Source organism: Aythya marila (assembly GCF_965140915.1).
Source record: "Aythya marila genome assembly, chromosome: 2".
In the NCBI taxonomy this organism is placed as follows: Eukaryota; Metazoa; Chordata; class Aves; order Anseriformes; family Anatidae; genus Aythya; species Aythya marila.
In genome coordinates, this window is record NC_139043.1 from 3,720,190 (window position 1) to 3,744,602 (window position 24,413).

General features: G+C 41.6%; 1 protein-coding gene across 2 annotated transcripts in view; it reads right to left on the bottom strand.

The window, feature by feature from the left end:
* VIPR1 (vasoactive intestinal peptide receptor 1) overlaps positions 1 to 24,413 on the bottom strand; it is a 112,522-nt gene that overhangs the window by 48,379 nt on the left and 39,730 nt on the right. For both annotated transcript variants that reach the window (XM_082754867.1, XM_082754866.1), the window contains exon 3: positions 7,607 to 7,714. In XM_082754867.1, coding sequence (XP_082610993.1) covers positions 7,607 to 7,714 — 108 coding nt within the window. The remainder of the gene's footprint in view (positions 1 to 7,606; positions 7,715 to 24,413) is intronic.

Consider the following 24,413-nt stretch of genomic DNA (forward strand, 5'->3'; position numbering starts at 1 on the left):
TAGTTCCATTTTTATTATCGATCTGCCCTATTGTTGTTGGGAAACACCTGAGACTTCCAGACAGAGCTACAGCTTGTTTTTAACTGGCCACAGAAGTGGTTAGATCTGGGAGAAACTTGCGATTTGTCAGACATAGAAAAAATATTTTCCAAACTCGCTTTATGTGTCTCAGCCATGATTTTGTAAAATCCTTCTTTCAGCACAATTTCTGCCAACATGGTGTATCGAACAGACAAACAAACTGTGGCATAGTGTCAGCACATCACGTAACAGTCACAGCCTTTGGTTTCTTCATTTGTTCTTTTTCATATCGCTTGGTCTGCAGCTTGGTCTTACTGTCACAATTCTGCTGCCCTAAAGCTTGCCGCACCTGTGATTTCAGGAAATCTCCCATTTTCCTCTCTCCTCCTTTCCCTTTCCTGCATGTCACATTTCTCAGTGTGAAGATCTCGATCCTTAATAAACACAGATAATTCCTCTCTTCTTAACAGCACATGTTCCCCTTAATTAGGCACCTTTTGCAAACTCCATTTGTTCCCTCACAATAAAAGCAGAGCTGTCAAACTCTAGGACAAATTTCTCATTAGCTCTTTAGACATTGCAAGTACAGTACACCAGGAAGTATTTACAAGAATAAAATGAACAGTTCTGGCTAAGTGGAGGTATTAACTCCACAAGCCATGGGCTGACAGCAGGCTTTCCATCTGAGGATCTCACAGCACTGCTATCCCTGGGTGTACATGACCTTCTCAGCACCAGACCTTCAGAGGAGCAGGGCAACCGTGTCACGACACCTCAGCTGCAAACAAATCTCAAAGGTCTGAAGCAAAACTAAGCTTTAAATAAGCTGCACATCCAGATAGGCACCTGTTTCTTCAGTCAGTTACACCACTGCACGTAGCTGGAGCCAGCTGAAGTGAAGGGTGCACTCTTAAATGCAGATAAAAGATCAACACTGATCTATGGAAACAGAGTAATCCAGCACTGAATTCTGAGCTGGGCCTCCAGTTGTCCATGACAAATGAGCAAAATGGATGTTAAGGAGTGCCGGGAGGCTGCCCTGACAAGCATGGGCAGCAGCAGCATTGGCTGTCCTGTCCCCTTTTCTGTGACTTTCAGGGTGGACTATACAAATAACAGCCACAATTCCATGTGAAAGAGGACGTTTCCTGGCAATTTTATCTTTGTGACATGAAGGCACATTTGGACTGGGGCTGCTTGGCACCTGAGGACATTGACAGATCTCAGTGAACAAACCTGCAAAACAGATAGACTCAACATTTTTTTTTTTTTTCTCCTTTCAAATGAACATTGTAGTAAATAAAGAGTGGTTTTGGTTCACTCATTTGGTCATCACTCTCTCTGTTTTGATCTGTTTTCTTTTCAGTTTCAAACACAAGATAGAAAAAAAAGGAGGAAAGAAAATGAAGAAAATAACCCTGGTTCAAGAGAAGGAAATTAAAATGTTTTGCAAGTAAATGGTAATCATTTTTTGAAGCTGGGGAAATGAGTATCATTCTGCATTTTTGTTTGTTTTTGTCTACTCATAGACCTCCTTTGCATGAGAAAAAGATTGGGGTTCATCTCACTGAACTTTTGCCATTGAAATGTAAGGACGGTAGACTCAGTTTTCATGTGGAGGTTATATCAGACCTCCAAAGGTCATCTCATCCCTTTCTATGACATGTTGTGGGATAACTCATGCCCTGTAAGTGCATCTCTTTCCCACTGGATAGAGGACAAATTAGACAAGGAGTTAAGATTGGATGCCTAACTGTTAGGTACCCATGCTGTGATGGAAGGAATTTGACTGTTCATTTAACCAACTGCAAAGAAAGACAGCAGAATATCAGATCTCTGTGCCTGTATCCATGTCCTTCTTAGGAATTTCATTTGATTCTCCCAGGACATGGCTACACTTGCCCCAAGATCCACCTTGAGAGACTCAGGTGTTTTTGAAGGACTCCTTGTGGGTCATGCAAAGACTCCACAAGATTGCAGGTGACATCAAGGAGTTAACCCCAGCAGTCTGTTCAACCACATGCTTAAATATCTTCAGGTGGCTCATTCTCATGTTATTTCATGGGCAGCTCTTCCCTTTTCTCTGTGCAGTTGTGTCAGTGTGTGTGCATGCCACAACTGGAGGGGTGGGAAGCTCTGACAGTTGGGAATTGCTTCAGCCTGCACCACTAAGACCTGGATGTTACCAGTGAATTACATACATTGAAAGGATTTGACTTGATTGCCTCTGCACTAATGAGATTAGATAATGCTACAAGGGATATGTCTACAAGGGATATGGTTCATGTCTTTCAAGGTGGAGGTATGGAGAGGGGATGCCATTTCCAAAACTCTCTGCAGATGAATCAGGAAGAAAAATGAGATGACAGAGTTAAATCTTTGCTGTCCATCATACTGAATTTGTTAAAAGGCTATCAGTAAGATGGCAGAAATGAAATGAACCATGTCTTGTGTATAAGTGCTCACATTAACTTGTACCTAGGATCAAACAGTAGTTAAAATAACTTTGGGCACAATACCAAAAAGCAGAATGACAAAAGATAACCAAAAAAAGCTTTTGATTGATATTTGTTGAATTGAAAAGTGCCACAGAGAGAAAGACGCCTTTTAAATTCAAAAGGAAAAGCTATCTGACAGATGATTATGAATGTGCAAGTTTAAAATGATGGAAGACATGCAAAAATCAAAAACCAAATGAAGACTTAATCTTCATGATGGATTATGATTTAAAACATCTACAATAACATAATAAGATCCATAATTTCTCAGGCAATTACTGGGGCTCTGCTTAAGCAGGAAAGGGCTTGTTTAAGGACTTTAAGTCAGATTCTGAATGCTAATGCTGTCATGAACTTTAGTTACTCCAAGTTTAAAAGACTAAACCCAGAGAAGATTTTGTCACACAGTTCTTTAAATATATGCCAATATTCTTATAACTTGCAATAATATTTAACACAAACACTATTTAGCTAAATCTGAAAATTTTACCTATTAGTCTGTGGATGAGCAGATTTGGTCTCCCTATAGCTGACATTTTAAGTGTCTATTCTGAATTACTCCATAGAGCAGTGAGGAAATCAGAGGCTGATTCAAACCACAGAGAATCACCTCCAAGATAAACTGGAGATGTTTCTCTGTTGACTTAAGGAGAAAGTTCACACATCTGGGATTAAATGATGAAATGTCAACCTTTCATATAGCTGACATTAGGTGAGATTATTCTGACCATGACTATACAATATAGACAGAAAAGAGCAAGGCTGAATAGGCAGAAAACACATTTTTATTAACATACACTTTTGTTTAAATTCAGGAATTTATAAATCCCATGACCAGATTGAATCATCTTTCTCAAGCAGCCTGGAACTTTTAGATCCCAGTCATCATGTAGAAGAATAACAACTTGCTATTTTCATTAATCGATGCTGATAAATACCCTTGTCATTTCCAAATTTCTGTTTTAGAGAAAAGACTGCAAACCTAAACACTGTGCACAAATGTGGACCTTAGAGATGCTGCACAATACAACTGCCAATTTTTGTAGTTGGTGTCAGCCACATGAGTATGGTGACATGACTCTCATCCCACTCTGATTCTTGCCTGGAAAACTGCGTGAAACCTTCTGAATGAGCTCCATGGAAATCAGCCTAGCAAACTGTGAGTGCATGTAAAAGCTGTCAGTGATAAGCACAGACAGCTTTATGCTTATTCTAAGACTACAGGTAGCCAGTAAATGCATCACCTCCTTGGACAGCCAAAGCCAAATATGACTTGGAGAATTTGCTTCACAGCATGCAGCATTTGGGATTGCTAAACAGGACGGAGAGAAGCAGCTTGAAGCCAGGAAACCGCCTGAGCCAGATGGTCAGCATTCTTAGTAATGACATTCAGAGGAAGGGACATAATTTCACTGAGACAACAACTCAGGATTCACCTGAGACTAATATGAACCAAGTCTTGGCTTGTTTTATAGTTCATAATGCAGAAATCATAGCCGAGTATTTGGTGAACAGGTGCGGAACTGAGTCCCTCACTGTGCTGGCAGTCAGCAAGCTACACGGTCCCATCTCTTTCTCTCTCTATCTCTTAGGCTCACTGCACATGAAATGTGTTGGGTCCATCAGAAGATCTTATAGAAAGAGTACTAGGGATGTCCCAGATCTTTAACATCATTTAACCACTTTAAAACACCATCAAGCAATATCTCCAAATCAGTCTTTAATTTCCCCACAAGTCCCCATTGGAGCCTTCTTCCAATTTTCAATCTGACAGTTTCATGGCAGATTGCAGATCGTTTTTCAGCCAGTGTTGGATTTGGCCTTCAAGTACTCCTTTCCCTTGATTTTGCTCTTGCAATGAGAACTCCCACTGTTTGTTTTACTAACCTAAGCAAGTGTCACTGAGCCATGCCACAGTTTCTTTTGGAATGACAGACCAGAAGATCTATCTTGTACAGCTTTAGTTTATCTTTGTCACTTACATGCAAGAGGGAGAGACTAAAAAGCATCAGTAAGATTTTTGGAAAGCCATTTCCTATCCTCTTGTACGCTGGAGGAACACAAGGAGCATGGAGCACCTATCCTGCTGTAGTGGATGGCAGCTTATCTCAGGAGCCTACCAGGTACTAAACTTGGCCCAAGAATCAGACCAGTATGGGGCACAAGATTGAGGAATGATGATTTCCAAGAGGAAATCATTGGCTAAAACCAGTGAGGTTGTGCCCTCTCCGCTCAAAAGTATTTGGAAAAAAATTAAATTCAAGTTATGGGATCCATCAATGCCTACAAATTCTTTTTCCCTTTATCATCTGTGCCCAATGTTTGGCAGCACATTTTTAACGTTGTTAAAGAGTTGGTGTTTGGTGTAAAAGTGATGAGGATGAACAAAACAAACAATGAGATGGTGATGTTTTTTACTGGATATCAGGGAATCGGGAAATCAGGAATTCTTGGAACAGAGGAGGGATGATACAGGTAAAGCTATGATGATACCTCATACCTGTGGTGGCATTGCTTCAAGGTATTTGACCAATATTGAAGGATTTGTTGAGCTGAATTGTGAAAATGCATGCATGTATTTAAGTGCACAGGGAAACTACCATGCCTTGGTAACTCTAGAAGTAGGCACTGCTCGCCTGCAGAAATGCAGGATTCAGACAAGTCAGTTTGAGATTACTTGAATATACAAATAAGTAGAATTAACGATGAACTGCAGTTCATCAGGATCTCTTCCTTGCTGAGTGCAGCAATCCTGGCTATTCCCACCCCCACCCCCTTAAGCAATTCATCTCATAGCTGAAGCTTAAAAAATGTCAGTGCTAGTTTTTACTGTTTAACTTGTGCAGAATGGACAATTTGCTCTTGGAGAAACTGTGGGAAACAAATCTCTATTACAAATGTCACATTCCATGTATTGAAAGAAACCTGGAACACTCTGGTGAAGAGATAGCAAGTAGTGCACTTTAATAATAAAAGGTGCCAAAAATATTTTCATCTATCTCCTTCACACGGTACTGACGAATGTCATAAAATAATGAAAATCTTCCGTATTTGTGAATGGCAGAAAAATTTAATGTCAAATGACGTCAGGACTATGCTAGGGATTTTAGGTTTTCTAAATGCCACATGATATTTTATCCTTTATTTACCATGAGATAGCATATTAGTCATTTGAAGAGTATATTCTCCATTAAATGGAAAAATCACATTAACTTTTTTTTTTTTTTTTTTTTTTTTTTTTCCCCAATATCTCACCCTTTTCTTGCTTTAAGTATAGAGAAAATCTTTTATTGCTCAGAACTTTGGTATAAGCTTTCATGATTCTGCAAAGGGATCAAAGCATAAGACATAAACATTTGCTTGATGATTGATTTCCTTGAAAGCTATTCGATGATACTACTACAAAGCAAGAACTGCTTTACAAACTTCAATGACATTAATTTTGCAAGAAATCTTGTAAAACAAGAGGCACTCTTATCCTGCCTTTATTTATGATCATATCTGCTTTACACATTTGTATATGATTGTCCAAAGCACAACGATTGCACATTGCCAGCTGCAAGGCCAGATGACATCTGCCGAGCTCACTGCTCACAGGACAGCTCAAAAGGCAGCAACATGGGTATGCAGAGAAAGGGCACAGGTTGGCTTTTCTTTGAGGCTTGCTCCTGGCCTGGCACATTGCAGTAGGTGCACAGAGAGCCCAGGTGATGTCCTGGTTGATCCTGGTGGAATCTGGGCTTCTCCCAGAATAGGGAGATAGGATACTTGTGTTAAAACAGGTCTTTTGAGATGCCCTTAAGTGCCTGAGATATTCAGAGATATGGGAGAGCTGCACCCTTCTTCAGGGAGCCTGGAGACTAGATGAGATGCCCTAAAACTCTCAGAGAGCAGCAGATGCTTCTGAGTAGGCAACTTGATTGTGTCTCATAAGCCTGTGCTAGTACTCTATTAAAAGCATTACCCTTAGCTTAAGTTCAACACAATCCCAATGACACATATATGTATATATGTATGTATCATACATATGTACACATACCTCATTGTTCTGCTGTGGTGGAATGAAGTATTACAAACTCTTCTCAGGGAGATTTTTTTCTTCCTCTTTAACTAACTGCTGGGTCCCTAAAAACCAGCAAGTGCATGTTTTGCTCAGAAGAGGAGGGTACTAAGCACCGACTACAGGCAATTCTTCCACATGTCTGGGCCAAGGCACAGGGGTTTTGCCCAGTTTTGGATTTCCCTTCTGGCTCTACCAAGGCTTTTGGTGTGGCTCTGGGCAAATCATGTAATCAGTTTGTGCTGGTTAATCAATGTAGTGTCCTGCTCTGCTAAGCAGGGACAATATTGTATCCTTACTCCCGTTCATAACCTATCCTGTGTGTTTGTTTATAATTCTGTAAAAGTGAAGACTAATCAGCTTGGTGCATAATGTCCACTGAAAAAAAAAAGGCTTCTTTCGCTGTGGAGGCCTGCAGGACTACTATAATAAAAATAGAAAGTCATGACTATAATCTAGAAGGAGACAAAGAGTCCTGTTGCTGCATTGCCCTTGAGACCTGAGTTTTAAATTAAAGCTTCCCAGAACATGCCAACCAGTGTATTAAGCTGCTTTCTCCATTAACCTCCCCTGCCCATTATTTGTCAGCTTAATTTCTTGGCTGGTGGCCAAATTAGTCATTTCTGTGGAAAAATACTTTATTACACACAGTTTCGGCTTGTTTATTTTATGTCAGAGACTTAATTAATTGCAGTGCTAAACTGTCCATTTTGTACAGCAAACATACTATTACACATGTTGATTAAACTTTTGCTGCAAAACACCCATATTATTGGATTTCACCAGGAGCCTCATTTGCATCCCTATGATACCAAGTAGTATGGTGTGCTGGAAGAAGACAGGAAGGATGATTTAATGGTTTGGGCATCCCTGTATGGCTTGGGAACCTTCTTTACCTTGTGCAAATCCTTAGTCCTTCTGAATTTGTTCTCCCTCTGATTACGCCAGAAGCTTTACCCGCAATATGATGTGAAACCCTCCAGGCAATTAAGCCATAAAACCATTCCAGCGAGATGAGCTGTCTTACCAACGAAAGTGGTGAGGAATCTGAAGTACTTTGGGCATGGCTTCACCACAACTGCTCCCACCTGCGCTTCAGGCCAGCATGTGATGTTGTCCCATTGCCTCCTGCAACCTGGGGAAAAGAGAAAAGCTGATGATAGAACAAAAACAAGCAACTCTCTGCTGTCTCTTGTATGGAGCAGAGGAAATCAGCTCTGCAAAGGTGCATTGAGCATTGGTGCGAGCACCTTTTGTAAGGAGAGTTACAGAAATATTTTGTTTAAACATAGAGTTTTCAGCTACCCCAGTCCCTGAATTGCAGCACTGGTGATACCTGTAATTTTCCCAGAAATTGACACAGAAAGAAGAGAACCAGACAAATCAGAGTTAACAGTTAGCAGTGCCTTTTTAGATGAAAAAGGCAGAAATGCTTAATTAAATCTCTCTCTTCCCTGCCCTTATCTCTCCTTGTTGCATTAAGACACCTCTCCTGAACATACTGAGATGCACAAGCCATACTCCCACTCCTTTTCCTCTCTCCCCAAAGTTTTGTCACCAGTATTTCTTCCCATTGCAATGAGATGGTTCTGCATGGGGTGAGCTCAGTTGGATGGGGACACAGATGATAATCAAGGGATCAGGAGTCAAACTCCTTCTCAAGAAGCAATTTTTGTCTTTAAAAAGGGAGAAGGCACAAAACCATCCTGGAGGCAGAGAAGGGACAGGGCTATCACCAGGAGTGGTTTTCTATGGGAGGATGGAGCAAGGTGGTATAAAGCCCTATCTAAGCCAGGAGGGATGGCATAACCAATGGAGCTAACTTTAGAGAGAAACTATGGTGTTTTATTAAAATGAAACATTTTACAAGTTCTTTTGAATTGAATAAATATTTTCTGGGAGAAACAATGTCCAGGCATGCCCTTTCTGCAGAGCTGCAATATGCCCTGATTTTGTTCTTTTATTTCTGCTTTTTCAAAAGACATTAAGGATATCACACATGTACCAGAGTAATGAATAATGTAATATTAGCACTGAAGACAAAAGGAGTCTGCAGACAGGAATTAATAAAATTTCTGATGTGTTTTTGCCAACACGTTACATATTTTAGAGTTCTTACTAAAATTTTGAAGATTTTTTTTTCTTCTTCTTCTTCTTCTTTCCAACAGAAACTTTTATGGCTGCCTGGGTTAGATAGATGGGTTGTCAACAGATCTCCCTGAGTTGCTTCTTCATAGCACCTCTGCTCTGGGTTACTCTTTGTGTCCCATTACGTTGTGACACTTCCCCAAACGTGACTAAAGTGTTGCTGTTAAGGTCAACTGCCTAACAAAAAAAAAATGGAATATGAAGAAAAAAGCCTTGAGAAAATGGTTTCCACATGCAAGTAAAGTGAACTGTGAAAACCACTCTCAAGCTGCAGTGCTTGGTGATGACATCCTGATCAGAATTTCCCCCTTTAAATCATCTTTTAGGCCTTCTGCTCAGGAAAAGGCTGGTGTCATCATCAGTCTGTTCAGAGCGAGGCAGCTTGCTGTCTCAGATCAATAAAGAGAGCACACAAAAATACTCCGAAGCTGAAAAAGAACCCTCAGCTCTCTTTCAAATTTATTTTACAAGTTTTTCCTTCATTCTTTCATGAGCAAACAGAACTTTTCAAATGAAGTCCTGAGGTGGGTTTATCACAGCCTGAAAAAGGGAATAACTGACAGTATCTTCTTCATGCAAGCACTTCTGTAGCATTCATTAAAATTCAATTTTCAGATTTCTAATATCAGTTGCAAAGCTCACTTTTCACAATGTCTTACTTATCTGCTACCAAACAGCCAGCAGCTCCAAAAGTATTAAGATATTACATATTCTGCCCCTGGAAAATAGATGATTTCTTGACAAGACCTTTCATGTTCTACAATCTCCATCAGCATCAATAAATTATAATGGGCCCATTACCCCAGGACAGGTTATAATGCAAAATAAAATAAAAGGTGATAGTATCAGATGGCTTTTTAAATGTTCTGAATTAGGCACTTTGAGAATTTTTCTGATCCTCGTCTTTTTCCATTATAGCATTTTTCACCACCACCTGTGGTGCATGAAAAAAGCTTTTAGTTGTTTTTGTAACACAAACTCTGACTAAAATAAGGTGAGGACACACAAGACTGATTTTGCAAGACACACAGAGGGGACCTTTAATAATTATTGCTTCTGCAAAGACCTCTCATATCTGCCCATCAGCTCTGCCAGTGCCATTCTTCCTCGTTGCCTCCCCATATTTGCTGATGCTATTAGTGTAGCTGCCTGGAAGGGTTCAGGTTTCAATGATGGGGTTCACATCCCTGCTTTTACGTGTGAAGAAGCTGGAGGTGTGGACTTGAAGAAGTCAATGGATACCGGAGTTCCAGAAACTTGACTTTAGCTAATTTTGAAGCATTTGAAGTTCAGAGAGATACAATTTACTCGTACTAGGTCTAAGGCAGGAGAAGAGCTTAATGTCTAACACATTATAATAACTTTGTTTGAATAATTTATAATAATAATTTAAAGTAATTTTGTTTGAAATGTGAGGCGGAAAGAACAGGCCTTCACATTTTTAATGAATTGGAACGGTTTGAAGATCTGACGCAAAATGCTTTGCAGTTGGAGTTTAGCACTCACCGCTTGCCCTGCAGTCAGCCCACTACAACTTCAGGCACAAGTTTGTGCCTGTCCATCCAAATTGTGACACAGACAGCCATTATCAAATAGCCTTGGAGAAATTTGTCTTCTCTCTCCAAAGCTTACCTTGGCAGACTGCTGAGAACACAGGGTTGGTGGGCAATACTCAGCTGTGTCACTGTGACAGATCAGTATCCAAGAAAACTATTTGAGGGTAGAAACAGCTGCACTGGGACTTGGAGAAGGGAAACCTGTCTTCCCTGTGACATCACTTGGCCCTCACAGATGTAAGAAAGACGACAATTTGTTTTGCATGATCAAATCATGTTTGGTGATTGCTAAGTGCTTCCCCATTAATTAATTACAAATGTTTTCTCTGTTGCACTGAGTACCTGCAGGAGGGATGCAAATGTATTTATCTTTCCTTATCCAAGGCAGCAGGTGGAAATGACCCATGGATGCACCTTTCATAAATAATGTGATCCTGAAAACAGTTGGGCAAACCCTTCAATACCATTTCATTCAATGTGACTGTGCTGCTCATTTGCTTGTTACTGCAAACCAAGGAATGCACACTGCTAAGGATTATCCTCTGCTTTGGAAATGATCACTAGTGAGTTGTAAGAAGCCCTGTGTGAAAACAAGTGTGTGACTTTTTCAAAGATGGTGGCATTCACAAATTCTCTGGATAATCAGGCAAACTCTTTAAACTCTTGGTATTATAAGTATGCACATATATGTAAGAATCTTTCCCTTTTCAAATTTTTGACTGTGACTTCCAGACCTTCAGCTTTGTCCTGATGTTACCTGGTAAATCAGGAAGTGCTCTCTGGAGCCAAGTAACTTCTTCTGGAGGGCTGCGGGGAGAAATCCTTCACAACTTTAATGAAGCTGGCTTTTAACCTTTCTTCCTTCAGCTCAGCACATCAAACTGCTCATCCTCTCACTATAAGGCATGCAATTAGTGTAATTACTAGCAGCCAACTCTCTCCCTCTTTAAACAGGCTCCTGAAGCACTGCTCAAGGAGTGCCATCAATGAATGGGCTCGAGGCTGTCAGCCACGTGCTGAAGCTCAGGTCTTTACATCCAAGAGCTCGGACTCCCTCTTTGCAAGCCAAGCAACTAGGCTGCACCAACCACAGCTGCCTGGGCTTTGGAGAGCCCACCTCTAAGAGGTTCTTACTCAGAAGTCTGTCTTGGGGTGGTCTCCACCCTGGTAGGACATGCCTTTTCTTCCACCCTGGTAGGACATGCCTGTTCCCTGGCTGCCACCACAACAGTGGCTAAAGGCACTGGCAGAGTCCCAGCTGCAGTGATTTAGGAGACCCCACCACAGCTACAGAAGGTGGTAACCTTTTCCACTGTCACTGCTAAATGTGAATCAAAGCTTGGGCTCTCATTTTCTCTCCCTTTAAAAGGTTAATAAACACAAAACATGTCAATTTGCATGAGGCACAGGTATACGGTGCTTTGCAGAAGTGGCAAAGCAGAGCACGAAGAACATTTATTTGAGTTATATCTACATTTACAGAAAATATACAGTCAAAGCTTATCAGGGAAGCAGCAGAGAATAAGTTCCCTTCATGAATAAACATGAATCTGCAGAGCTCTGGCGTGGCTCTGAGACGTGACTGGGTTTGTCTGATGAAAGAACTGAATGGCAGTAGGCTGGTGCCAAGGCATGGTCTTAACCCAGCTGAACTCCCAAGTCAGAGAAAAAGCCTTTCAGCACATCTGTCATTCCCACCGAACACTCCCCAATGAATGGGGTTACTCCTGGCCTCTCCTGGAGGACATGGGCACAGTTTTGCTCTTTGAATCTATGTTCAGATGCAAAGATACCATTTTTTTGCCTGGGACATGTCGGGATCTCTGCATGCCTCTTGCTACCCACAAGCAGAAAACAGCAAGCCAAAGGTACAGCTACATTAAACCATGCTGAGATATCACCCAGTACCATCAGAGGCAGCGATGACCTGGTGTGTTTTCAATGGAAACTGATTTTCACTCCAATCTAGTATCAGTAGGCAGTTTCCATCCTCTCTGGAGTTAGGGCTGTAAAGAGCTACCAGGTGACATTTACTCTCCCACTGACATCTTCTGTAGAAGTTATTATACCCAAAGATGCTCTCCCCTGTTTGCCAGTTTGATTTCCTTACAACCAATTATCTTTCTGCTGACTTTCTTGTCCAAGTTGGGTATTATATTCTTTACCTTACTGAAGAAAACAGACCCCAAAAGATGGTCCCTGCAAGGATTTGTTAATAGTGCCTCAGTTCCAGACAGGCAGCTTTAGTTCAGTCTCGGTAGAGAGTGAGAGAGCCCACCATGAACCTCACAGCTATTACTACTGCCCCAGCCTCCAGTGAGCCCAGTCTTCCTGAATCAGGGACGGTTTTCTATTTAAATTTTAAAAATTGTGCGTAATAATAACAAAATTCTGGAAAGATTCTTTTCCTTACATAAATCATTTAAATTAAATGTGATTCGATTTTGCTTTTGAACTCATGGAAATTTTTCACATTCACAACCTCCTGGGCCAAGGAATTGCACAGTTCAAGTGTCTGCTGAAAGAACATCCTTTTCTGAATTTGCTTTGAACCTGCTCGTTGCTGGTTTCATTAGGAACCTAGTTCCTTTATGAATACAGAAATATTTATAACCTAGTCACAATCTCCCTTTCCCTGGGGAGGAAAACCATAAAATCCTCTTTTATATCCCTCCTCAAGCATCTCTTTTTCAAGCTGAAGTGTCCTAGCTTATTTAATTACTTTTTGCATGGAAGCAGTTTCCTATCATTTCTCCCTTGTGTCTTTTCTGTTTCTAATTCTACCCCATCTTACCCTGCCTGGACTTACAGAATAGGGCTTTACCTTATTTTTCTGTGACAGATTGGTTTTGACCAGGGCTTGCTTGGCTCCAAAGTTTAACTGCAATCCTCCCACTCTTGTCTGTAAAATTCAACCCTTCTGTCCTGTGTTCACTGCTGTGCCCTCCGTCCCCCAGCCCCACTCCTGCATCCTGTGTGCATTTCTCCTCTGCCGTTTTTATCAACACTGATGATCTCTTCCAAAGCAAACCTGTCCCCTCAGAGTTTCCCTTTCAACTTTTCATAGCTTTGCATTCAATTTGGATATTTTTTGCCTATCGCTGCATGCTATCACCTCAGCGCCGTGGGCAGGATGTGACAGAGAAACCACTTAGCTGAAGGAAAACCACATTACTGCCAGAGCAGGCAAACCCCTGGCACTGTTGCATTTTCTTCCCACCACTGCTTTGCTCTTTGTGGCACACGTATGCTCCTTTATTCTCCCCTCAATGAGGGGTTTGCAGTACCAATTCAGGAGAAAATGGACTTGGGAAATCACAGAAGGCAAAACAGATCCCCTGTGAGGATAAATAACAAGAGTTTATTGTGGACTTTGTCTCTGTATGTGTGGCAAGACAGAGAGGTCAATTTGATTTTTCCCACTCTGTGTACAAGCTGGACAGAACACTGCTTCTTGCTATAAAAATTGATTTGCACTTCTGCAGGGGCTTCCCGTAGAAACTGTCCAGGAACTCAACAGGAAAAGTAAAAAGATATCTTTTACAGAATATTTGCAGAAATTTGACTCAAAGACATATGAAGGAAAACTCACCTTAAGCCCCCAGACTGAGTCATTCTAAATAAACAGCATGAAAGAAATCACCAGAGAGTATTTCTGAAGGATTATTTTTAAGCATGAAAATCCTACGAGTTTTTCCATCATCAACATCAACTAGGAAACAAATTAAAAAAAAAAAAGTTTCTAATCTTTCAGCTTTTCTTTAAACAACAAACTAAATAAACACTTGACTTTTTTTTCATCCCTCCAGATCACTTGTTTCATAAATCAAACGTGTGAACTGAGCCTTTCTGCTTAATTCCAGAATCCATAAACTGAAACAAAAAATGCCAAGACATGACGAAGATTTATAAAGTGGGTTGCCTCAAATATCACTTATGTCCTCACCAACATCTAAACAAGAAACAGTTCTTTAGTGCTCTGACATGGAGGATGCTTAAAGGATTGATCCAGGGCTTCCTCGTTCACTGCTCATTGCAAATGCCGCTGCATTTGCAGAAGTTATGAGAAGTTAAACTGTACCTGCTGTCTTTGAATTTAGGTCGCTGAAGATGAGTAGGCTCAACCTCAAGAAATGCTTTCTTTATCATTAAGAAGGCAACAGTAAGTGCAGTGATAATGTGAGATCTCACATGGGACTGACTGATGCTGAGCTCCTCCATCCCTCACCATCTCACTGACCAAAAAGAGACATGAATGTTCTGAGGAGAACATCAGAGATTTGGTGGGGTTTCATAATTAAACAAGTCCAGGAAAGACAGGACACAAATGCAGCAGCTTTCACTGATGGTTCAAATCCTGTGAAAGCCAGGAGACTTTTCCTCAGCCTTACAACGTTGACCTTGATCTTTGTAAATTCCTCGCCATTCTGGAAACATAGGTGGCAACTCGAATGGTAGCACCAAGAAGAGAGCTCAGAAGACCTGGCCACTTGAATGAAGTGCCAGCCATTCCAGTGACCAGCTCATTTGACTTGCTCATTGAAGGCAAACAAGCAAGCAACAGCCCATTTTATCTTGCTCTTCTTCAGGTAAATGTTAAATATGGTAAATGTGGGTAAATATGAAACCCCACTAAAAAAGGAAGGGGAAAAGGGAAGTTACCTCAACAAATCACAAGCCACAGATTGCATGTCCTGCTACTAAAAAGCTACTGCTGTTGTTGCACAAGCTGGAGTGTGCTTTATCAAGTAAATTCTTCCTGAATTGGTTCTTGCTTATTGAACATGCTGGGAGTGTGCTTCTTGCCATAGCGCTTGGGAGCATCTGCAGAAGAAGAGAAGTTTTGTAGGTAGGTAGGGGCAAGAGGGACAGCAATGCATTTTTACCTGGCCTTTGGTTTTACTTGGAGGCATATTTAATGGTCAGAAGGGAAGAAAAAAAAAGAAAAAAGAAAAGTTTGTGAGACACCAGTAATTAGAAAAAAAAAAAATCACAATAGAAGCCCTACTTAGACCTTGTATAGCACTTCAGACTTCAGCTTCTGTTCTCCACAATTTCATTTTCCTAGGTTAGAAGCTCAGGCTATCAAGAAATAAAAGCACCTAAGTTACAGAAAGTCCAGTGCACAGTAAAATCATAGAAAAACATCCACTAGTTGCAGCAGGTTTTGGATCTTAGCCATATACTGTAACAGGAGCTTGACATAACTTATGGAATATGCAACATTTTCCAGTATACTTATTGTACATAAAAAGGCTGGATACCATCAATAAAGTGCCCTGACACAGTCAGTAAGAAAAAAAAAAAAAAAAAACAAAAAAAACGAAACAGCAGGAAGGAGATATTTCCTAACCAGAAATCTGATGGGATGTGAGGTCAACAAATACACTGTCAGAAATAAATTTAGAGCTCTGTATAGATGGATTTCATCTGAACAATTAGCCAAAGCTTTGAAGATGTTTTGGATTTGCTTTCCGTTGGTCTATAGTGATGGCATTTTTCCTTATTTCTATATCCCTTGCATAACTAATGCTATGTGCATTTATATATTATAGCATTCTAAAAGAAAAATAACCTAAGAGTCCAATGGTATTTCCAAATGTTACTTATTCTCCAAGCTAAAATGTCTTTTCCAGTACAAGATTTATGCCACTAAATGGTTGTTAATCCCAAAAAGCTACAGGACAGCTGTTCCCGAGTCAAATAAACACGGCTGTTTGTTAGAAAGCTTGCAGCCAGGACATGTCAGCAACAGGCAAAACAAAAGCAAAGCCTCCACCCCTACAGCATATTAAGGCAGAAAACAGATGTGCTAACATCTTATCTCATGACTGTGTGTCTAGAAAGATGAGGTCAAGGGAAAAAAAAAAACAAAAAACACAAAAGCAAAAACAAAAAAAAACAGCTTTTAGCCCTACATGGAAGATTGGTTGGGTGCTGTGTAAATCTGTGCTTGAATTTCATCTCTACAGAGGGCATCCTGAGAAGGCACTGCACCTCCGCTGGGAATTGCCAGCCCTTGGCAGAGAGCTTGAGCTGGGGGTTACCATGCACAGCCAAGTAACAGTTTTGTAGGGAAACCACCTTTGCTCATCATTTCTTGAGGAAGAGCCTCCTTGCGTGGGAAAACAGCCAACAGCTTCAGGCTGTGTTTGAGCAGCCAATAGGAAAGTTGTGTGGGCTGATCGCATCTGAGGGTTGAAGCTGGGTTTACCTCTGTGGTGACAACATGCTTCCTTCTCGTGTTTCAGTACCGAGTTTCTTAGTATGGCAAGGGGTAGATGATCCTCCAAGAAATACAGGGCTTTTTAGGTTTCCAAGAAATACCGGGCTTTTAAAATTTCCACAGAGCAGACGCCACTGCTGTAAGAGCTGCAGCACGATGTGTTGGTGGCAGGGAAGAGTCCCAGAGCAGACAAAAAAAGCGTTAATGAAGTAAGACCATTTGGAGGTACCACAGAGTGGCCCATCCCAAGTGAATATCATGGCTTACATCCGGTAACTGAAAGAAAATTTTCCATTACATAGAAGGCTCCTTGACTCTTCTACTGATCCTTTAAGACAGACAAGTGAGATTTTAAGGTCTTGATGACACACGGCTGAATATTCTGCTCTTGTAGGAGAGCCACGTTTCCAGGAGTGGTAAGGACTGATAACCAATCTGGCAGCTGGACCAACACTGCTGCTTGTACCAAGACTGAAATGAAGGAGCTCTCCTTATCCCCTGGACTGGTGTTAGAGACTACAGTAAACAAAGAAATTAGGAAAGACAAGATAGAAGGAAGTCTTGCAGGTCCTTTTGTCTTTCAAGAGATTGTTAAGGACAAATGACTATTTTAACAGACTGAATTGGTTTGCCCTCCAGTCTTCATTGAATATGTTGACTAGATCCTCAGGGCTTGATTTAGCTCTCCAGAAGGCAGCAGTCATTCCTGGTGTCCCAGGATATATGGGATTTTTGGAGATGCTAGTAGATATGAGATAGGACTTAGGGGAGCCCTTCCCACTTCTGAAACAACAACTGGACAACTGGAGGCCACATTACTTATTCAAGAGCATCTGTTAACATTTTTGATGTGCGGCTAATGGCTTGCAAGAGTCAGCCACTGTCCAAGGGCTTTCTTTTCTTATTTTCTGTAACTGCTCTGAACCACCAGCACAAGCTTGTCTGCTTCTCTCTGCAGACATCCTCAGCCTAGGGGCAGGTCTGTCCTCTGGCTGCACTAGTGCCATCTGACAATATTGCCCTGACCACCCCTTGCATGTCTGCCAAGGTGTATATTCCCCCTGAAAGCTACCAGCCTTCAAACCTGCCAGCTCGCTGGCTTGTCTGAACATTTCCTCCACTACTGAGCTTCAAGCAGTGGCCTTTTGCTGACAAAACCATCCATCCAATGCATGTGAAGGGGTAAGAAACACCTACAGGAGCACTTGGCAGGTCTCAGGGATGCACCACCACTCGACGCAGCCAAAATACGTGACACATACAGCCTTGGGTGAGTGGTCCCCCTGCTGTGTTCACTGCCTCGTGTGCTTGTGCTGCAAGCAGCCACCTAGTGCCTGCTCTAGCCACGGTGCACCTGGAGAGAGGCTGCCACACAAACCTGACCTACACATCATCTGTCCCAGGAGGTCTTATGCAACAGGGAAGGTGAGAATTCGCTTGAACTTTTGCAAGCAAGGAACTATTAATTATTTCTTATCTTACTGCTCTATAAACAGATGGTGATGAATAAACAGACTCCTCATTTAAACTTCATTAACGTTTTTCCAGCTTGACTTTTAATTTCCATATGTTCGCTGCTTCTTCTCTCATCAAACATGCCTTGACTTCTTCAACGGAGACTGCAAGAGAACCCCAAGCTCCAAATTTGGCTTTTCAAGCCAGCCTCTACTGCAGGTCTGTGGAACAGCAAATACATTATATAAAGAATAAACAACATGGGCCATCCTTCACCTGGGTTCATTTGCATGTGGCAGTGATGGTGATGGGATCATAGGACTCACTTTTATTGCCCAAAGCAAGCTGAAGCACGTACAACTTAATTCACAGAACACAGTACTCGAGGTGCGGCCTCACCAGAGCTGAGTACAGGGGGACGATCACCTCCCTAGCCCTGCTGGTCACACTGTTCCTGATACAAGCCAGGATGCTGTTGGCCTTCTTGGCCACCTGAGCACACTGCTGGCTCATATTCAGCCGACTATCCACCATCACTCCCAGGTCCTTCTCTGCCTGGCAGCTTTCCAACCATTCCTCTCCCAGCCTGTAGCTCTGCTTGGGGTTATTGCGCCCCAGGTGCAGGACCCGGCACTTGGCCTTGTTAAACTTCATGCAGTTGACGTAATTGTACGTGAAGAGTGGCTGGGAGGGTGATTGGGACTATTTTTTTTCATGTAATCCACTTTTCTGATTTTTTTATTGAGTTTCAAATCATGCTTGTAAGACAGATAGGTCTAGATTTCAACTACAAAGTGCAGTGCTGAAGTACCTAAGGTATCAGAAGCATCTCAACTGTAGCAGCTCCTTGATGGCTACTGGCAATACTCAACGACACTTAAAAAATCACCTCAGCTATCTCTTCACTACTGAACTGTGGTGAACAGACAGACAAAATGTTGATCTGACTGCCTCCAGCTGAGCTGTTCTGAGTTCCTTTCACTTCCTCTTAACTTCTACAGGATTTTAGGATCCAAATTGAGCAGAAGATCTTCCCTTTTGGAGGAAATCAAACAAACTGAAAAACCATAAAGAAAAGGAAGTTCAGCAAAGGGAATGCAAAGACTTTTACATGGGGAGCAGTAATGCCAAGTACCTATATAGGCTGGAAAGTGGCCTGGCAGAGAAGAACCAGGTGGATTCTGAGGTGACCACAAGCCAGTAACGTGCCCATGCCTTAAAGGCCAATGGTGTCTTGGGCTGCATTAGTCAAAAGTATCACCAGCAGGTCAAGGAGGGGATCCTTTCTCTCCACTCAACTGGTGAGGCTGCACCTGGAGCACTGGTCCAGTTCTGGGCTCCCCAGTACACGAAGAGAAGTTGCTCCACAAAGACCATTTAATGTATCACGTTGTGCTTTCCTGCATAGAAGCACTGTCACCAGAGCTGCTCATCCCATCCAACCATGAGTCACACAGTACCTCATTGAACTGTCATCCCCAAATTACTCTCCCCCTTCCAAAAGGATATCTGATTGCCGAGGGAATTGATTAGCAGTAATGGGATTAAAAGAGAATGAGTGCGGTCAACTCACCTAGACCTGATTGCTTTTGTTGACTTAAGAAAGACAGCCAAAAAAGTCAGGATTTTTAATTATTTATTATTTTATTTGGGTGCTTCAAATTAAACCCAACTATTTCTAAACTGCATCCATGGAGGGAGAAGCTTTCATAAAAAAAAAAAATAAAGGCAGCAACAAACAACAACAACAAAAAAGGTCACTCTCTGTGCTCAGGGATAAAAAAAGCAAATGGAAATCAGCAAGCAGCCATGCGGCAGTGAGACCTGCCTTGCAGCAAGCCTTTAGGGGTTCTGACACACTTCACATGGAGAGAGATTTGCCACCATCTGTGGGCCTGGAAAGCAAAATCCCCTTCAGCTATACTCTCCTCCTAACCCTACTGCTGCTAAGTGTATTATTAGCTGAGCAGTCTCCGCGTTGCATACAGATGTCTTGGCTGAAAAAGTATCTGGAGTAAAAGCCTGGTTTTCAGTGGGGCTGGGATTGCATTCTTTGCTTTTGAAATTTGCTTGTAAGCATTTTCAAAGTAATGCAGAGGACTGAGGAACTCTATTCATCATTAGCTCCTACAACAAGAAAGTGCCTTGGAGAACCCCAGGCTATGGAATTGCCTCATTTATTTATATTGTAGTGGCGGGAGATGCCACCAGAGAAGCAGCCCCACACAGCTGGAGAGCAAAGAGAAAGGAAAAGACAACAGCCCAAGGCAACTACCGCGCATCCTCCTATTGCAGCAGCTTCTGGCTGTGTGGGAACAGAACTGTTCTCAAATCTTCTCGTCGTGCTCATCCAGTGGGGAAGCAATCACTGAGGCATTCAAATCTTTGGGCCGAACTGATCCAGTCCAGGCAGGACTTGCCCAGCACTGGCTGACGAACATTTGGGATGACCTGGGAGCCCCATGAACTCTTCACCTGAACTCCCAGAGCTGACGTGCTACCTGTTACATATAGTGCACCCACGGTGTAGAAATGATGTGGCTTTTCTCTTTGGGAGTGCTATTTCTCCTCAGATACATAACTAATTCTTGTGAATTTTAATTGCGGGTGCTGCCAAAATACTGCCTTTCCTCTTCTATCTACCTACAGTGCTTCCAGAAGCCCAAATCATAAAATACCTGGATCCTTTTCAGTGTGTTTGTCCTTAACTTACCCCTTCTGGATAGGAAAATATTATTTTTATTTTAAAGGAGAAAAGCTGAAACCAAGAAAACCTGGGAGCCACTGTAACTTCAGCAACAGTGTTACTGTACTTGCATCAGTCTGTGGTTATCAAGTGAGGCAAAGTTTGCAGGGAGAACTGCTGTGACACCAGCAGGGAGCGAGGTTAAAACATGCTTAGGGTGGGAAATTAAGGAATTAGCAGAGAATGATTCACTAATCCAGCACTCAGGTACATCTATGTGTGATGCAACCCAGTAGCACTTTTTCCTTGGCTGTATGATAAAAGGAAGAATAACCAAAACTCATTTTCCAACATGTTAATACCCAGCAAATGTCTCCTATATCACACTATAGGAAAGGTACAGGCTGATTAAAAAAATTACTGATGTTTATGTCTTTCAGGACCATACTCTGCACTGGAATTGAGAGGAGGCATTTTGTGCATCACCTCCTGCACTGAGCAGGGGAGAGTCCTGCCGCTTGCACAGTAACAAGTTCTTCAGAAGACTTTTTAAAATAATGCTACAAATTATATTGTAAACACTCTCTGGGGCAAAAGAGGCTGGCAAGATCATTTAACTAATACTTAAATGAAGGTTTTGTTTCCCAAAATACTTTTTTTTGTATGTGAATGTACAGACTCATCACTCCTAATAATGGAATTACAACGTCAGCTCATTTGGCCAATCCCTTTCCAAGCCCTTGAACACCAGGACAGGATTCATCTGGGAGCTCTGGTTATTTCCAACATGAGCTCCCTAAGCCTCAAGTCAAGACAACCTGAACATGATTCATTTTATCCTAAAAGAGATGCCTACTTTCAGCCAGAATACACCAGAGCTACCTAAAATCAGGTGAAAAAATCTCTCACCAAATCATTCTCAACCAATATCTATTTGAAACATGAATCCAAAAGATCATTCTACCTCTCTGGATTTTAATATTAAAGAATCCATTTCTGTTACAGAATCACAATCATCATGTTACAAGTTATACAAGTTGTACAAGATTTGTAGTTATTTTAGCATCGAGGTAACAGAATAACAGGGCAGGGGATTGCAAGGGCAGACCTGCTCATGAAACCCAGTCCTGTGTTGCAATACCCAACTGCATCATCCATGCCCTTTCATAAACGGCGCAAGCTCCATCACAAAGTCAATAAAACACACCTTCCTACAGCTCTCCTGAAAGGCTGTTCAGTGTCCTCTGATGATTACAAACTTCCTCTAAAGCCCAAACTTCAATCTCACAGATATTTTATTCTTTGCCAGCTCAAACCAACCCTCCCTGATGGTTTCTTCCTAGTTGCACCTTCTGCAGCCCTTTCTGGTCTCAACAAGCTAAGATCTTCTCATTGGACGTGGTCACCCTTTTGTGACCTCCATACCTCTCCTGTGGCCCTAACACACTCTCCTCAAATGTGGGTAACTTCACAGGTACTGAATCACACTCCTAGTGGGGAACAGACAGGCTCTGGTCTGGCCCATAATGAATATCTGTGGTCCAGGTTTGCTGCTGGTAGGAATAGCAACTGATACCTACTACCTAGACCAAAACCACAGAGATATAATTTAGAAAGAAAGCATTGATTTAACCTGTGCCCATACACCCACCATAATGAATAGGTGTTCAAAGACAAAACAGTGTTAAGACAGATGCTATTGTTTATCAGCGGAAATCTACCTGCTTACCCTGAGCTGGTCATCAATCTCAGTACTACCATAAGGTGTTCTTAATAAATGACTAATCTATCTGACACATCAAATTACATCTGTGATTAAGCCCCTCTGATCAATACAATTGATAATAGCTTCTAAACAAAGCTTTATTTCCAGACTGTATTGAAACCATGTGTTTCCTTAATTCCACTCATTTAATTAGAAAGGATAATAGATCGGTTGTTAAATCTCAAGTGATTTTCTTTTTGCTAACGGGATGTTGAATGCAGAGAAGGCAATACGCATACCTGGTGATAAATCAAGGTATTACATTACAGATGGCAGGGAGTCTTGATTGCTTTCCATTCTACTCCTTTGTGGGACTCAACCATGTTAAAATTATATTTTCCTTGGGAGCCTTTAGCTAGGAGATTTTATGCAGTGATTTTTTTTTTTTTTAAATCTACTTCTGACAACACTAAGTTGCAACAATCTTCACGTCCCTGCTGCCTCCACCCCACAAAGTTCAAAGTTTTATTTTGCAGCTGTGCTCAGTTACATTTGTCAAGTTATGTCCCACTACAGAAAAACAGATTTTTTCTACCTATTTGAGCTCACATGCTGTGCCTTGGACACTCCAAGGGGGAAATGCATGCCACTTAGACATTTTGAAGCTGCCTGTCCTCATCACTTTCATAGTCTCCCATTTGAGAGCCAGAGCAATTGCATGTGAGAGATTCTGGCTTCTTTCTGTTGATTGCAAGGGCAGTCATGAGTGCTTTCCTATGGGGCAGGTACTGAGCTCTTAAATGCCTACAGATGTGTCTAGGCAAATGGGCGGCAAACATTTTCCACAAAGTTTGCATTGTAAAACTTGGTTAGACATGCTGTTTGTGTCCCTTTGCACGCTTGTTCCACGTTCATACCATTGATGACTATTTCCACACAGGACAAACAGACACATGCAAATGACATCTAACATTGACTCAGGAGTAGCAGGTATTGTCCCATGGACAAGACTATTTCATAAAGCTCACAACTATGATTTCTGAATCAGTCCTGTATAATGACTATGGGAATGATGGGTGAAATGTAGAATTACCCCAACCAGTTTTTCACCATTCCACTACGAAACCCAAACTCCAAAATATTCTTAGATGTTTTCTACAGCTTAGACATTAATGGCTTGCAATATGACTGAACATGTTTTACATCAGAATCTGCAAGAATACACTCAGCAGTTTACTTCAGTGGAGAAAAAATACATATATTTTGGATTAAACTTTTCATTGAGGAAATCAGAAAAAATATTAATGCTTAAGTATTTATTTTTCCATTTTGAATGTACTGTATTTAATTGAATTTATCTAGATGTCCATGAAAATGAACATTTTGTCCATGAAATAAAGCATGTACCTCGCTTTCAAGTGAAGGTTTTAAACTACCCTGACGACTCCCTTCTTTACTGGATTCTAGGAGAACATTTCTTCAAACAGCTCCATTTAACTGTAAAGGGATGCTTGAAATAGTTTCAAAATCAAAGGAAAATATATCTCAGTAGATTAAAGCAGGGGCCAAAAGCCATACTTGCATTCAGGAAAGCTCCCTGAGGGACCAGCTTGGCACAAGGATGCTGTTCTATCATTAATAAGCATTGTGCACAACAGCCCTTCAGTCTGCAGCCTATTTAAAAACAATGCCAAGTGAAAGAGGATGAGAAGACATCCTCTTTCAATTCTTCCTCTTCAAGATGTGGGATGCAAATTTCAAGCAGAATATGCATCTTCCCATCCCTTTCCCTGATCTGATCACTCATGTTCAGAACCTGACAGTCTTCCATGGGTCCCTACACTTCCATTAAACACTAAACCAGGACCTGGCATGTGAACGAGGAGAGGACCTGCAGCTACTTGACCAGACCTCAGAGTCCCCTTTCAGCCATGGAGCACACCCTTCCTTCTTCTGCGCTGCCCCCAGGGCAGAAGTGATTTTGACTGATGTATGGGAGGAAACTACAGTGGCAGGGCTCACTCAGCTGGGAGACTGGAAGTGACCCTCATCAAGCTA